The sequence below is a fragment of the Pollachius pollachius genome, assembly GCF_949987615.1.
Source record: "Pollachius pollachius genome assembly, chromosome: 1".
In the NCBI taxonomy this organism is placed as follows: domain Eukaryota; kingdom Metazoa; phylum Chordata; class Actinopteri; order Gadiformes; family Gadidae; genus Pollachius; species Pollachius pollachius.
In genome coordinates, this window is record NC_136934.1 from 14,654,084 (window position 1) to 14,668,589 (window position 14,506).

At 41.6% G+C, this 14,506-nt stretch overlaps 3 protein-coding genes across 3 annotated transcripts in view; 2 read left to right on the plus strand and 1 right to left on the minus strand.

The window, feature by feature from the left end:
• Positions 1-4,448, plus strand: part of slc35d2 (solute carrier family 35 member D2) — a 5,396-nt gene extending 948 nt beyond the window's left edge. The window contains exons 6-12 of the mRNA XM_079743859.1: positions 123-191; positions 904-1,006; positions 2,003-2,095; positions 2,279-2,346; positions 3,766-3,844; positions 3,938-4,020; positions 4,238-4,448. Of these exons, the coding sequence (XP_079599985.1) occupies positions 123-191; positions 904-1,006; positions 2,003-2,095; positions 2,279-2,346; positions 3,766-3,844; positions 3,938-4,020; positions 4,238-4,367 (625 nt within the window). The 3' untranslated portion in view covers positions 4,368-4,448. The remainder of the gene's footprint in view (positions 1-122; positions 192-903; positions 1,007-2,002; positions 2,096-2,278; positions 2,347-3,765; positions 3,845-3,937; positions 4,021-4,237) is intronic.
• An 80-nt stretch (positions 4,449-4,528) lies between these two features.
• On the minus strand, positions 4,529-9,807 carry znf367 (zinc finger protein 367). Its single transcript, XM_079743872.1, has 5 exons — positions 9,244-9,807; positions 7,942-8,092; positions 7,540-7,659; positions 7,138-7,276; positions 4,529-6,715 (listed from the first exon to the last, which is right to left on the minus strand). Exons 1-5 carry the CDS (start codon positions 9,520-9,522, stop codon positions 6,463-6,465), a joined length of 942 nt encoding a protein of 313 aa, XP_079599998.1. The 5' UTR covers positions 9,523-9,807; the 3' UTR covers positions 4,529-6,462.
• Positions 9,808-11,883: 2,076 nt separating this feature from the next.
• On the plus strand, positions 11,884-14,412 carry LOC307088139 (intracellular hyaluronan-binding protein 4.S-like; the record flags this gene model as incomplete). Its single annotated transcript, XM_079753936.1, has 8 exons — positions 11,884-12,122; positions 12,375-12,563; positions 12,931-13,071; positions 13,160-13,231; positions 13,337-13,399; positions 13,536-13,707; positions 14,092-14,268; positions 14,347-14,412. 8 exons carry the CDS (start codon positions 11,884-11,886, stop codon positions 14,410-14,412), a joined length of 1,119 nt encoding a protein of 372 aa, XP_079610062.1.
• Between the last annotated feature and the right edge of the window lie 94 nt (positions 14,413-14,506).

The window sequence follows — 14,506 nt, forward strand, 5'->3', positions numbered from 1 at the left end:
AACAGCTACATGAAAAATGAAGAGAAATGTTCTGGAAAGTAGTGAGACTTTGAGGGGGTATTGGTGTTGGTCTGCATCTGCTTTCATTTCCAGTGAAAGTCTATTGTTTTTTTGTCTTTCAGAAAAACCTTTTCTCAGAACCTGGTCTACAGTGTGGTGACTATAGTTGTCGGTTCCTTGATTGCTGCCAGGTGTGTGTTATGATAGCATGGATGCTCAACTGGAATGATCAATTAACTCAATAAACTAACCCAATGAGCTCTGACATGGCAGAATTAATCACCTACTCTGGCCACAAAATTTGACCAAGTCTCCCAACACACTTTGGTTTGCAAGTTCTACCTGTGTCTTGTGTGACTGAGTTGAAATGTGGCAGAGCAACTGCCCTACTTCCGTCAGTGTGACAGTGGAAACAAGCCACCAAATACAGCCCACATTTACATGTATTACTACTTAACAAGAGAGTGTGTTTATGGTTATTTTGTATGATAGCAATCTTTCTCATCGGTATGTGGATATTTGCATCTTACAGCTCTGTATGCAATATGAATATCATCTATTGTAGCTAAGCCTGGGTCAGATAGGCCTAATATATTATTTATTTGGTAGATAGAGCCATGCTGGATGTTACTATTACTATTAATTACTATTTTGTCCTTTAGCTGACGTTCATCCAAAGTGACTTGGAATCAGATACATTTCATTAATGAGCCGGTGGGGCCATCTTGCTCAAAGATGCCTAGTTAGGCTATTGACATTGCGAATGGAACCCGCTCACCTGCTGGCTTGGAGTTTTTCACCCTATTGCCACTCCACTTTTTCTGCTGCCCAATATTAGTAATAACTCAAAAGTATTGTTATTTCAACTCCATCAAACGTAAATCTTCTATATTTTCCATGTAGCTCTGACCTGGCCTTCGATATAGAGGCCTACACCTTCATCCTCCTCAATGACTTCTGCACAGCTGCCAACAATGTGTACACCAAGAAGAAGCTGGGCAGCGATGTAAGCTTCTGTTCAGCCCTTCTATTCAGGTCTGAAACTACCCTGCTCTGCTTGGGTGTGGGGGGGGGGGGGGGGTGGGTTACGGGGATGATGAATCTGTGCTTGTAGATGAGCCACTAGGGCACGTAGATCGGAGGGTTGAGGGGTGGAATTTGATTGAGGGAAACGGTGCATAATGGTAGTGAATGGCAGTAAGAGAGCACAAGCGAGCGATGGATAGAGATAGATTTTGACTCGATTTTGGCTAAGGGTTAAACATAAACACTTGCCGTGCAACCAGGCAGCAAAATAGTATGAACAGCAAGAGAAAAGTAATTTCTTGTTAGGCCTGTTTATCATAGCTGAATCTAAAAATGTTTCAATTATTTGTTGGTTCTTTGTGTTATTGTGTGGGGACAGGGGGAGGACATTTTCAAAATGAGTAATGGGCTTTGAATCAGCTATGCTATCTATTCGCTGTGACTTTTCAAAATTTTCTACCTTGTTCTTTGGTTCTGGGGGATGGCAGTTTAAACTTTTGGTGGGCAAACCCCTGCCAAATGAAACCATGCTTGGCTTCTATTACTTTTATATTTACCTTCCCCTCACACAACACGTGTGGGTCTTAGTGGGTGTTAGTACCCCTCTTTGCTATTAATATATATAATTACATTTTGGGGGTTTATTATGCTATTTAACACACCCTGTTAAAGTAAAGAAATGTAAGACTATGCGATGGGAGTTGTGCTTACTATGAACCTTTTCAATAATACAATAGCCAAGGTCCCATAGATTCCAATGCACATTCTAAAAACAACTGAATATTTTCTTTGCTGTAATTTACAAATATTTGTGCAGTTAAGTTAACAGAAAATAAATAATCAAATATTAAAAGTAAATAACTTTGAATGCCTAACTTGCAATTTCACTACAATTATACCATGCAATGAGAGAAAGTTTTTCAAGAATTACATTTTATTGTAAGCATTTTCTATGTGTCTATTTCCCACTTCAAAGGGTCTTGGGAAATACGGTGTGTTGTATTACAATGCGGTGATCATCGTCATCCCTACAATCTTGGCAAGTGTTCTAACAGGGGACTTAAACAAGGTAAAAATCTACATCACTGTGAATCCCTATAGAATACCCATCAATTAACTGAATAGTACTGTTCAGTACTGAGGGACAACCATAATTATTCCTGATTCCTAGTTGTATCTACTTAACAATTTGTTTATTCACTTGAAAAGTGCTTTATTAATAACCATTCATAATTATTAATTGGTTCCACAGGCAATAGCCTTTGAAAATTGGGGGAACCCCATTTTCACTATTTGTTTCCTTCTGACCTGCATAATGGGGTACGCTCGTGATTTATTTTTTTCTGTACAATGTCTATGCGGTTACAGTTTTTCTCAGTCGCTTTGGTACATGTCTCGAATCATCCTCAACATTTGCAAAACAGTAAATGCATTTCTCAAAACAATTTGTACAATGGATGGATTACCTGCAAAAGCCAGTCTCTTGCTCAAAATCCCTAGTTCATCTCTCAAAAGTAAATATCTGTGTCAATGAACATGTCAGTGCCATCAGAATGACAAGTCCTTGTGTCATTGTGTACGGATAAGACAGTCAAATTGCTTAGTCATGTTGTCAATATAACTGTACTCTGGAGGGATGTTCTGATGTAAACTATGGCTAAAGTTTTGAAGACAATTACTGTAAATTGTAAGTTACAACTTGTATGTATTACAAGTGTATGGGGGAGATGGATTGCAAGAAACTGGACAAGATTCACATTTAAGCTTTGACTGTTGTATTACACATTGTAGTGTAATTTGTTGACAGACCATGTCATTGCTAGAAATGTGAACATAGGACAATCCCCTTAGGGTAAACTGTCTTCCTACACCTCCTGACATTCCTGTCTGTTGGGCCACAAATTCTCATTCTCACGCAGCCTCACTCCTCTTCCTCATCTTCTTCTCTCTGGCTGTTGACCCCTTCCAATTCCTTGTCCTTCCATTGTCAGACAATGTAACATTGTGTTGTGCTCCAACTATATATATACTTGCCAGTTCATGGTTCATGAGATGCACCTTTGAACTATTTCAGTAAACTGGTTGATCGTTGGTTGATCTAACGCTTCACCCATTTCCCTTCTTTAGAGAAAGTCAAGAATCAGCTGGGAGCAATTTACCAATTCAGGACAGATTTAGAAAAAAAGTCTACTAATGGAAATGTATAGAAATATGGTTGACATATTACGACAACTTGTTCAACCATTTTGCATGTAAAGACTTATGCAATGAACTAATGCCTAATTGTTGTGGGGGTGAGACCCATTACAATACATTTTGATCAACATGACATAAGCAATTAATAATGTAGGAAAGAGCAGAGAAATGTACATAATCATTTGAATGAATGCACCAAAGCATTTGCCACTTGTTCAAAGAGAAACTGCTTTTTTGAGGTGCACAAGTGACACAATGATGTGAAGACTGAACAGGTAGTTTTGAGAATTTCAAGTCTGCTCTGAGAAATGTACCAAAGCGACTGAGAAAAACTGTAATACAAAAACACCATTACATGATTACAGTGGGGATTTTGTACTTTTTCTAATTAAAATGTACATGCAGATATCCCCTATATTTGATTACACTTGTTTTGAAAATAATCTGTTGATAAAACTGCTTGCTAGAATTATCATCAACAGTAATGCATATACTCTTCTTTGTTAAATAATGCGTGTTTTAATGCCTGCTGTGTTCCCCCAGCTTTGTTCTTATGTATTCCATAGTTCTCTGCAGCCACTATAACTCAGCGCTCACTACAACAGTAGTGGGAGCAATAAAGGTATGATAAAAAAAAACATAGTAGCCTATCTACAAGTCACATCAAGCCGTATTCAAAAGGTTGAATGAACATACATGTTAAATGTCTCCTCAGAATGTTGCAGTAGCCTACATTGGAATGTTCGTCGGTGGTGACTACCTGTTCTCCTGGCCAAATTTCCTGGGTCTAAGTATATGGTATAACTCTTATTTTTTCAATTCCAGTTAATACTTTAATCAAACTAAGATCAAAAACACTATCTCCCAGCCTCAAATGGTCCACATGGTGCACAATGGAGGTTTTTTTCTCTCAATTATAAGAAAGTGGTTGAATTGTTCAGTTTTTTACAAGACAAAATGTAAAAGCTTTGTTCACATTTGAAGTCCTGTATATGAGTTTCTCTTTTGCCTACAGTATGTCGGGCGGACTGGTGTATTCCTACTTTACCTTCTACAAGACAGCGCAAACCAAAGATCCAGAAAAACCGCAGAGCATTCTAGTTGAAGATACTTTGACGTTGTCTGCCAAAGTAGGGGATAATTAACCTTCCACTGTGCTCAATGGAAGAAAATTATAAGACTTTCCTGATTGTAATTTATTTTATAAAATAAACAATTTACATAAATCTTTCTTTATGTCATTCCCCATTTTAAACGTATTTTCCACTATCAATCATTGAAAATCACTTTTCTTCTGAGACAAAGTCATATGACTTCTTTTTTTATTGAAGACCTTGCACAAACAGTGTGGACAGCTTGTTAGAAGTTTTGCTTCCTGTTATAACATTTCTACCAAGCAAGCAGTTTCACTCTCTTTATATGCCAAACATGTACAAATGTTAATGATACATTCAGAAAGGAAAAACCAGATGTTAATAATGTTCTAAGTGTCAACTTTAGAGCTCTTTATAGAATGTGTACACTCTATTTTCTAACATGTATATATATATATATATATACATGCAGGGTGCGATTTGCCGGTGGGGATGGTAGGGATTATCCCCCCCTCTGGTTTACACGTCCTACCCTCTGCTGAATTATTTTTATGCTCGGTGGGGATAAAAATTATCCCCCCCACCCAAAGTATTTTCACCATTACATCGTAATAATTAACAACCAAAATACACAGGGTCCGTCTTCATTTTGAAACATTTTAAAATGTTTCTCAAAATTATCCCCCCCCTCTGGTTTTTTCACAAATCGCACCCTGTATACCTGTATATATATATCATATGCCAGGTTCCTCACACAACATAATAAACTATAGGTTAGAATAATTCCATTGTATAAAACATTTTGAGTAATAGTAATTATTTGGTGTTTTGATGATCAACTATTCAAATTAATTTAATCAAATCAAATTATTCGGGACTTGTGTTAATAATCAAATGTTTGAACATTAAAGCGACTTTCATGAATAAGAAGAAAACACTACTACAATACTTGGCCAATTTTGAGGCCTCATACAGTGCCAGAAAATGTAGTGTTGTTGACAAGTCTCAAAACACCAGAGTGCTCCACAAATCGGTTTGTGACAAATGTTATTTGTCACGACTTGTCTGATGATTAGCCAAATGTGTTCCATTTCAAGCTTGATCCATAGATTGCATGACTTGCAACTCTCCAAATGGTTTATAGAATTTTTTTTTTCTTTACAGACCACCTGGTCTCAGTGCTAAGGTCATCTATATATATTAGAATTTCTTAAGTTGCAGTTGTCGAGGTGAAATAACATTTAAAAAAATGTAGTTTTCTTTAACATTTGAAAATCTACCTGGTAAGACAATTTGATTAGGCTTGAAATATTATCCTCTCATTCACAAACAATGGCTGCTTTAAGTCTTAATTTGCTCATGATCAGCAATCATTCATCCGCCCCACACCGGTTATTTCTTGAAGAAAAAACAATGACGCTGCAAACCAAGGTACAAAACTCTTCCTTGTTATATATAAATATATACACACACACACTCAACGTCATCAGTAGCAGCAGCACTGTATCCTCAATGCCGGAGATGAACGAGGCAGATCCAGAAGCCATTTGACAAAGTTTTGGATAAAGATTAAGGATATAACTGCAAAATCCTATATCTGACCACACCCTTTACCGTTCTGTCCATCTGACCTTAAACCATACACACACGCACACGTACACACACCCGCCTAACAAACACAATATATTTATAAAAAATAACTCGTTACCAAAGTGCAAACAAAACAAAAACGTAATTGTACTCCCTCTTTCCCTTTTAGAGAGGTGAGAAGACAAAAACATTCTTCATATCATCAAACCTACAATCATAGCAGCCTAAAATTATCTTAAAAAAAGAAATAGAAAATCAAAGCTGAATAAGGTGCTTTAGCTTGTTTCCTCCTGGTGTTGTGCCGAGAATGAGGAGAAACGTGATCGTCTATTCAGACAGACTATAAAAGAGGCCTGTTCACTTCTTCTTCTTCTTTCCCTCCCACCCCCCACGTCTGCTTTGACCCAACATAGAAGACCTGTACTGGCACATCGGCGGTTCCTACTGCACACACTATACAGGAAGGCAGAACGGGACTACGGGATAGGACCGGGAGTTAGGGGGGATGGGAGACGGGGGCCTGGGGTTAGCGAGAGAGAGACGCCCAGGTGAGTGCTCAGGCCGAGAGGTTGTTGGCCAGCTCAATGAGAGCGAGGGCGCCGTGGAGGCGCTCGCGTTGCTCCTGGAGACAACGCTTGGCGGCTCCTCCGTGACCTCCGGGCTTCTCCTCCTCCGCCATTTCCTCCTCCTCATCGGAGTCGCCAAACTCCATGGGGTCCTGCTGCTCCTGGTCCTCGGCGGCCTGGCCCTTCCCCTTGGGGCCCCCGGGGGACCCGGTGTGGGCTCGCTGCTCGCGGGTTCGCCAGTACCTGCAACACATCGACGGAACAGAGCAGACCAGGTTGGTGGATGTGGATTCATGTCATTCCCTTTCCCACCGCTACTCTTCAGGGAGGGGAGGTAACACTGACGCCATCTAGTGGTGGCCATGCGAAGCTATGACCTACTGCCAAGAAACATGCACTAACATGTGGTTTTGGTTATCAACGGCAGAAATACCCTTTGAACCCCCCTGACTTTTGTTTTGCAATACAGCCTATAATGTACATCAATGCATGGAACCCGAGAGTTTGAACTCAATCAACAGTGGAAGCTGTTTCCCTTTTTCCATTACCAGAAATGCAGAATTTTAGCCTAATTCCAAACTTTCCCCACCAAGGATTTCCTGCGTTGTATTAGATGCAGCACTATAATGAATAGCAGTATGAACAGCAATAGGAGTTGGACTCACTTGGCCAGCCACTCTGCCACAGCCTTGTTGTCTACAGACTGACCCTTGCCCAGGCAGTCCTTCGCCTCCTCTCTCTTCAGCCGGCTGAAAGGGTGCTTAGGGCAGTGGCGGTTGGCGTGTGTAAAACGATTTCCACATCCTGGGAAAGGAAATATTATTCATATTAATGCTAGGATATTAATTCAAATCAATAGCATGTATGTTTCAATCATATGTGAAATATGTTATGACTGACAATGCTTTACTTAAAGATGGTTATAATAAATATAAACATAGTAACCCTGTATGTAGTGTTATAAAAACTAAACCTAGTAGTAAATAAATGAATGCGTTGTGCATAAATCTAACTCCTAATAGGAATTCTGAAGCGTGATGGCACGGCCATGGATCCAGCAGGCTAACCTTTCTCTGAACAGGCAAACGGCTTCTCGCCCGTATGCAGTCGCTGGTGGGTCTTCAGCTGACCACTCTGGACAAACGCCTTCCCACAGTTGGGGTAATCACACAGGTATGGCCTCTCACCTGAGGAAACAAACAGGTCTTCAGTGGATACATTTTGAACTTAAAAATGGCTTCAACAGGCTTCCTGTAGTACTGAAGGAAACCCAATAACTATCGACACTCAACTGTTATTTCGTTAAATGCTTCTCTCTTATTAACTTGTCAATTGTGAATGTAGTTCAGAGGAGTCCTACGTCTCCACAGCCATCAGCTCAATGGGTGGGGCAGAATCGAACTTGGAACATACACCTTCTTGAATGCAAATAATCATGCAAATCCCATAAGGGCTCTCACGCTGCTCACCTGTGTGTGTTCTCTTGTGGGCCTGCAGGGACTTTTCCCTGGGGAAAACCCGGTTGCAGATGTTACAGCGGATATGGCTGGAGGAGGTCTCTCCCTCTGTGATCAGCTCCTGGACCGTGTCGGCACGTGGCCTGCCACGCCGGATACCATCCTGCGAGGGAAGGAATCACTTGCGTTATAATAGGTCTAGTTCCATGACACATTAAAAAGGTAATTGGTTATGATAATATGACTCTAGTTCTATGACTGTAGCCGTAGACCTCATGAAAAAGAACCATCGGTATGTTATTACAGGTCTGGTTGTATGATTGAAGCCGTACGTGAAATAAGACGACAGTTATGTTATTTTAACTCTAGTTCTATGGTGGTAGCACATACATACTATCGTCCCGTACATGAACGAGACGATAGTTGTTATTATAACACTAGTTCTTGGGAAGATTTTATGATGATCAAACATGTCTTTGAACTTTATTGCTATTGTTTTACTACTAGTTTATAATCATTCAACTTGTATGTCTTCCGATAAGAGAAGATGAACAGTAGAAGGGAAACAATGTGTCTTTGTGCTGCCAGTGATAAATGAATGCTATTTACATATTGACAGATAATCTCACTTTTTATGAATTATCTAGAATCAGTTTATTATTTTATTATTGAACTGCCAGGTAACGGCATTGCTAAAGCAATGTATTATAGGGCTTATAGGCAACCTAATTACTAATACATTATGCATATTATATTGGATCAATATCTAAAAGTTTCAATAATGTAACATTGGGCTTCAGTGGTGAATAGTGCACGACACATTACATGATGTGCTACATTACAGAGGAACACATGTCTACATGAGTTCTGCATTTCCGGTCATATTTTGGCGCGCGAACCAGACGTCACATATGAGCAGCTGCTGCCGACCAGGAAGTATGTGGGGTTTAAAATCCAGACACACCCAATTGCGCGGGCGCTGATCTTTAAAAACACCTTGTAAAAATGAACTTCATGCATACATTTGATTATGTATAGATGATTGAAACTGCCAAGTTGATATATGATGTTGAATACATGTATACCATTTAGGCTGGAGTATGTATTACATGGAGCATAAAGTTTTCAGCCCTATTATCCAATAGTTATTATGCAGTAATACGTATTATATTACTTATTAGTAGTACTCTGGGTATTTTTGTGATGTCAACGCATTTAACTCTGAATTGACACATGCATCACTATTTGATATGGAATATTACAAATAAATGTCTAGAGTTCTGAAATAAGAGAGTTACGGTTGTAAGGACGTACCTTCATCTGGTCGGGAGAGGACGTTAGGTCAGCTTCACTGGCTGTTGTAGTACCAGTTGGGGACGAAGCTCCATTCATTGATCCAGGGCTAAGCGATACATTGTGGGCATTTTCTCCCCACTTCCAGGGGTAGACCATGAAGTCGCTGAATCCAGGACTTGTCGGCATCAGGGCCTCTGTCTTCCTGGGCTTGATCGGGGTGGTCTTGATGACGGACACCAAAACTCTTTTAGGCGAGTCGTTGCAAAAAACAACGTGCGGGTGCTTATTCTCTGCCATCACTGGTGTATAGAAAAAAACTCCTTAAAATCGAAGTGTCAACTGAATGGCAAAAACCCGCTCAAAAGTCGAGCTGCAACACATATGGTCCCAAACGCAAAGTATGTATTTCAGCCGGGAGTAAATAACCCGGTCATTTCCAACGCAGCAGAATAGCAAGCAGGTCCACTTAACTGCTATGAAACATATGAATATACTAAACTATAACTCGATATTTCTACTTTCGCGGCGGACTGCATGAAGTATGTGAATCCTCGGAAATGACTGTGTCCCGCGTTGCAAATCGCGCCTGACTAGTTGTGGTTCACCGACAAATCCGTTAACGGGATGGTGCCACATGTGTCGGAAATAACCTATTACAGGAGCAGTAGGAGAACAAGCAAGCCCACCGGAGCGGAATGCAGCCAATGACATGCACCGAAACGCACTGGAAGTCGTGATTGGTGGATGCGTTCCGCCCAAGAGCTTGAGCTTTGAACATTCGTTACGCGCCTTCGTGCACTGTCCAATAGAGCGTATGTCTTGCAGCCATGTCACCAATGAAAAGAAAGGGCGGGTAACTTTATTTTCCTAGAGCAGATGTCCTTTCCCGCGCTGCAACGTCTGTTTATGTTATTACATTTTGGGTCGATTTAAAGGGTAAGGAAACACTGACTCAGTGGCGCCAAAGTTATGCAATGTTGACTGGAAAGATGCTGAGACAAAGGATGCACTGTGTGTGACAGAGTCGACAAGGGCTTAAGTGATTTTTGATATTTGATGTTTTGTGGAAATATAGCCGATTGTGTTCATTTCATATGAATATGACATGAATATGTAATATTTTACAAACAGGATTTTCTTCAGCCAACACCATTTTATACATTTGAAATATCATATTTGAATACATTCGACATGATGTGTTAAGAGACCATAAAGGCCTAATGATCTGGAAACAACTAACTTTAATAAAATGTTAATGAAAGACAAGAGTGAAGACAAATGGTTGATATGGTTGACTATACAGGCTATTTGTAACTAGCTTGGCTTGATTCGTTTCGGTATTTATCTAGATAAAGTACATATATTATGGAAAATATTTGAATGTAGCCTATGTGTAATATCCTATTGAGGTCATGACGGTGTCATTCACAAGGGATATTCCAGCACTATAGTCATATTTGTAGAGGCAATGTCCTCTCAAGACATGATTCATGTCTGGGAAGACATGAAGGCCTCAGCCAAGGTGACGGATCCTTTTAAATATTTGAGAGCTATTTTTCAAGTTTGATACACTTCCCTGACATTCAAACTGTAAATATCTCAATTATATGTTTATATTCAAATCCCCAAACATCGTCTATTTATGAAATACATCTTCCCAATTATTAAGTAGAATCTTTTGCCTTGTTCTCTAGCTCTGGAGGTAGATGTAGGCTATATAATATAGGCCCCACTTTTTTCAACCGATTATGGCTATGCCCCCTAGATGGGGCCACTTTCAATAAATGTATTTCTCCAAAAAATGGTGCCATTATTATCCAAACATGAATTAAATTCACAATCTAAGCGAGAAGCTGCACCCTGTTCGCAAGGCCAAGATGGAGGCACCAGCGTCTCCTCCTCATGAGGACGCGCCTCAACGTCTATTACTTCAGATAAGAAAAAAGGTTAGAAGGCTAACATAACTCATCTCTTATGTGTCAAACTTAGCTCGATTTTAATTGAAACAAAAATCTCTTTGGGTAGGCTCTAGATAGAAGGCATAACAGGTATGGTAAGGCTGGGTATCGGTAGCCTACTAAGATATCGACCGAAACAACCAAGTATCAAGAGGCATCGGAACTTCTCCGGTCAAACGATATGCATCGATACTTTTTGTACCCAGATGATCTATAAAGAAATTACTTTGTAGTTTTATGATTGTGCTCGGAGCCAATCAAGCGTTTTTCGATTTAATTCACCGTTTGATTGGCCCACTACAGCCCATACAGTCGTTGGTAAAGTTGAGCGCGGCGTATTTGACGAGCTGGCTCTTCAGAGACACGAAAAGGTGGGAAGTATGGCTACACTGCCCACGCACTGTAGATATTTCTTTCAGAAAGAAACTAAGCCAACTTTCTCACTTTGTCAGATGAATGTTGATGAGCGCAGGAGGCGTGGCATCTCTAGTTGATTAGCGCAGGGGGCGTCGTACCGCGATTTCGCACGTGCAGCCACTTAATGACTCGATAGCTTTTCCGCTACATCCAGTCCAGTCTGGGTGTTTGCATTGTAACGGGGCAAAGAGGAATCTCCCGAAATTCGACACCATCGTGTAGGTTTTGTTCTGTGTGTGACAACTAGAAACAGTTGAACTTGGTTTGTTTGACATAGGCCACAATGTTGCCGGACGCCTATGGCTGTGTCGTGGCAAACCGATTCGGGGAGCTCTTGGACGACGAGGCTGACCCCTTCGACCTGCTCAGCATGGCGGAGAGCACGGAGAAATCAAAGAAAAAGAAGGAAGACGTTAAGAAACCAAAGCAGAAGAAGCCTGGCCAGAAGGAATCTCAGAAGGAGAGACGCGCGGGAGTCGACGAGCAGCCTGCTCCTCCTATAGGTATGCTGACGACTTGTAGGTCATTTGGGATGAGACATGGCCACGTAAAGCAGGGTGAAAGTGGACGTTTCTATTTATTTTTTTCGCACTTTAGTTGTCCTTTCGCTTCAGCTGCTGTAACTGCAGGGTCACGTTATCGTGTCTGGCCGACACAGAAAGACTCAAACACTAACAGAAAATTAGCAGCTTCTCAACTGAAATGAGTGGTTTGGTAGGGATTCAAAAATATTCTAGAGGTACTGAAAAGGTCTTTATCAATAAAAAACTATAGTTCCCCTGATTCCTCTCCATGTATTTTCTGTGTGCCCCGATGTACAGTGAAAAAGCCCCCAACACGGGAGCCCATGTCCAGTGAGAGCCGAGGTGGTGCAGTGGAGGGTCAAAGGGCCCCAAGAAGGAATGCGGTTGAGGAGCGACCGTATGAGCCAGAACAGTACTACCAGGAAAACTATATCTCCAGGTATTTAACAAATATGAAGGAGCTTATAGAGACGCTCTATTTCATGTAAATAAGTGACCATCACCGAATGAGTTAACGCAATCATGATTGAGCCTATGGCACACTGATGAAAGCCCTTAGATTTGCAAAGCAGAGTGGGGTTGTCAATGAGGTGCCAAGATGTCCTTTTCACAAGGTTGTCTATTAGCACGTTTCCAGCAGCGCTGGTGTCTCGTCACTCTTTGTGACGCATTCGCACAACAAAAACTTAAAATGGATGAGTTAAATACTTCACAACATGAATATATCTTTACACCAATGCGCTCATAACTTCCCTCAATGCATTGTGTAGCACTCCTGTGAGCTCATCTTCAAATGTGGTCCCCAGGTCCTCCTTTAACAGCGAGGTTGACCCCAGGGTCCAAGGAGGCTTCAGGGGTGGTCGAGGAGGAAGGGGAGCCGGCTATCCCAGGAACTTGGAGAACTTTAATCCCCGTGGAAAGAGGGAATACGAGCGGCAGAGTGGAACGTAATGGCACCGGTTCTGCTTGAACCATCGTTGTGCTTAATCAATCATATCATATCAATATTGTTTTTAACTTGACGCTGTGTTGCAGAGGCATGTGTCCTGATGAGAAGAGAGGTGGCAGAGGATCGTGGAACTGGGGCACCGCTCAGGACACTATTGGGTGAAGTGAACCCTCAACGACTCCGTATAGAAATTGAACCCCCCGCCCCCCTTATTTATATTTTGGAAACTTTCAGAGATGAATAACGTCAATTTGGTTTTTCAGTGATATGGATGTGACAGCCTCGGCCAACCCAGAGTCCCAGGCCCCAGTGGAGGGTGAAGAACAGTATGTTATACCAGCAGCAAGTTATTTACCATTAAGCACTAGTTTTCCATGCCATCAGTTTAACGTCCACGACATTACTAGTTGACGGTTAATATGTGGCGTTTTGTGTCTATTTTCTACTTGCGTTTTGTGATAGAGGAACAGACCTGGAAGGAGAGGTGGTGGTCCAGGTGGCCATAGAGATGAGCCTGGACGAGTGGAGGGCACTGCAGGAGTCCAGCCGCCCCAAGTCGGAGCTGAACCTCCGCAAGGCAGACACTGAGGTGCCGTCCAAGGCCAGGGTGATTCACGAGTCCAATCTGCGTGAGGTCAGTACATGCATGGACTCAGTGGCTCCAGCTGGTGGCCACGATTTGCATATCACTACTGGCTCTCAATGAAGGACAAGGGCTGGGATGCCTGATGCTGTTCATCTTATTGTATTGTATGGCATCTCGATGAGTTTCAATCAGCTGAATATTCTGTAGATGTCATTCTTAAGAGTTGATGGTTACAATTTAATAGTGATAGAAATTAACCGTGGCAAATTGCCACTGGAATGCACTAGTGTGTGGCGCTAGACTATTGTATGTTTTCCAAACCCCTCAACTTCACTTATGAACCAGAATTTTGCTCTTTAGCTTTTTTGTATTGATGCGTGAAACCGTTTTTCACCTGCCTATGTTCAGCAGTTTACTCCACTTTGTTCACAGGGCATCAAAGAGGAGGACATGGAAGACCACTTTCTGCGCAGGTCTGTAAATGACATCACTTCGCGCCTGGACATAAACTTCGGGAGTCTTGGACGTCCTGCCCGGGGAGGGCGAGGCCGGGGCAGACGGGGTGCCATAGCGGGTACCCCAGAGGTTCTCCCTCCCAAATTTGAGAGGGTAGGTGCGGTTAATCACATGCGTAAAATCAACCCGGTTACTCATTAAGAATGACATAACATGTGCATCTATTTTCAGGTCGACATCCTGGCTCCAAACCCAGATGATCCAGAGGATTTCCCAGCACTGTCGGCTGGAAAATAATAAGGGCCGATGATTGTCACTTCCATTGCCCAGTGGTGAAAATAGGATGCACTTGAGCCAACACCATTTATTCACTGTTGTGTTCTGCTGTTCC

Excerpts from the sequence above, each read along its gene's own strand:
- znf367 (XM_079743872.1), bottom strand. The coding sequence starts at position 9,522 with ATGGCAGAGAATAAGCACCCGCACGTTGTTTTTTGCAACGACTCGCCT. Across the intron at positions 7,277-7,539 it reads GTTTGCCTGTTCAGAGAAAG|GATGTGGAAATCGTTTTACA; the intron begins GTTAGCCTGCTG and ends TTCCTTTCCCAG. Across the intron at positions 6,716-7,137 it reads GTGGCAGAGTGGCTGGCCAA|GTACTGGCGAACCCGCGAGC; the intron begins GTGAGTCCAACT and ends GATGTGTTGCAG.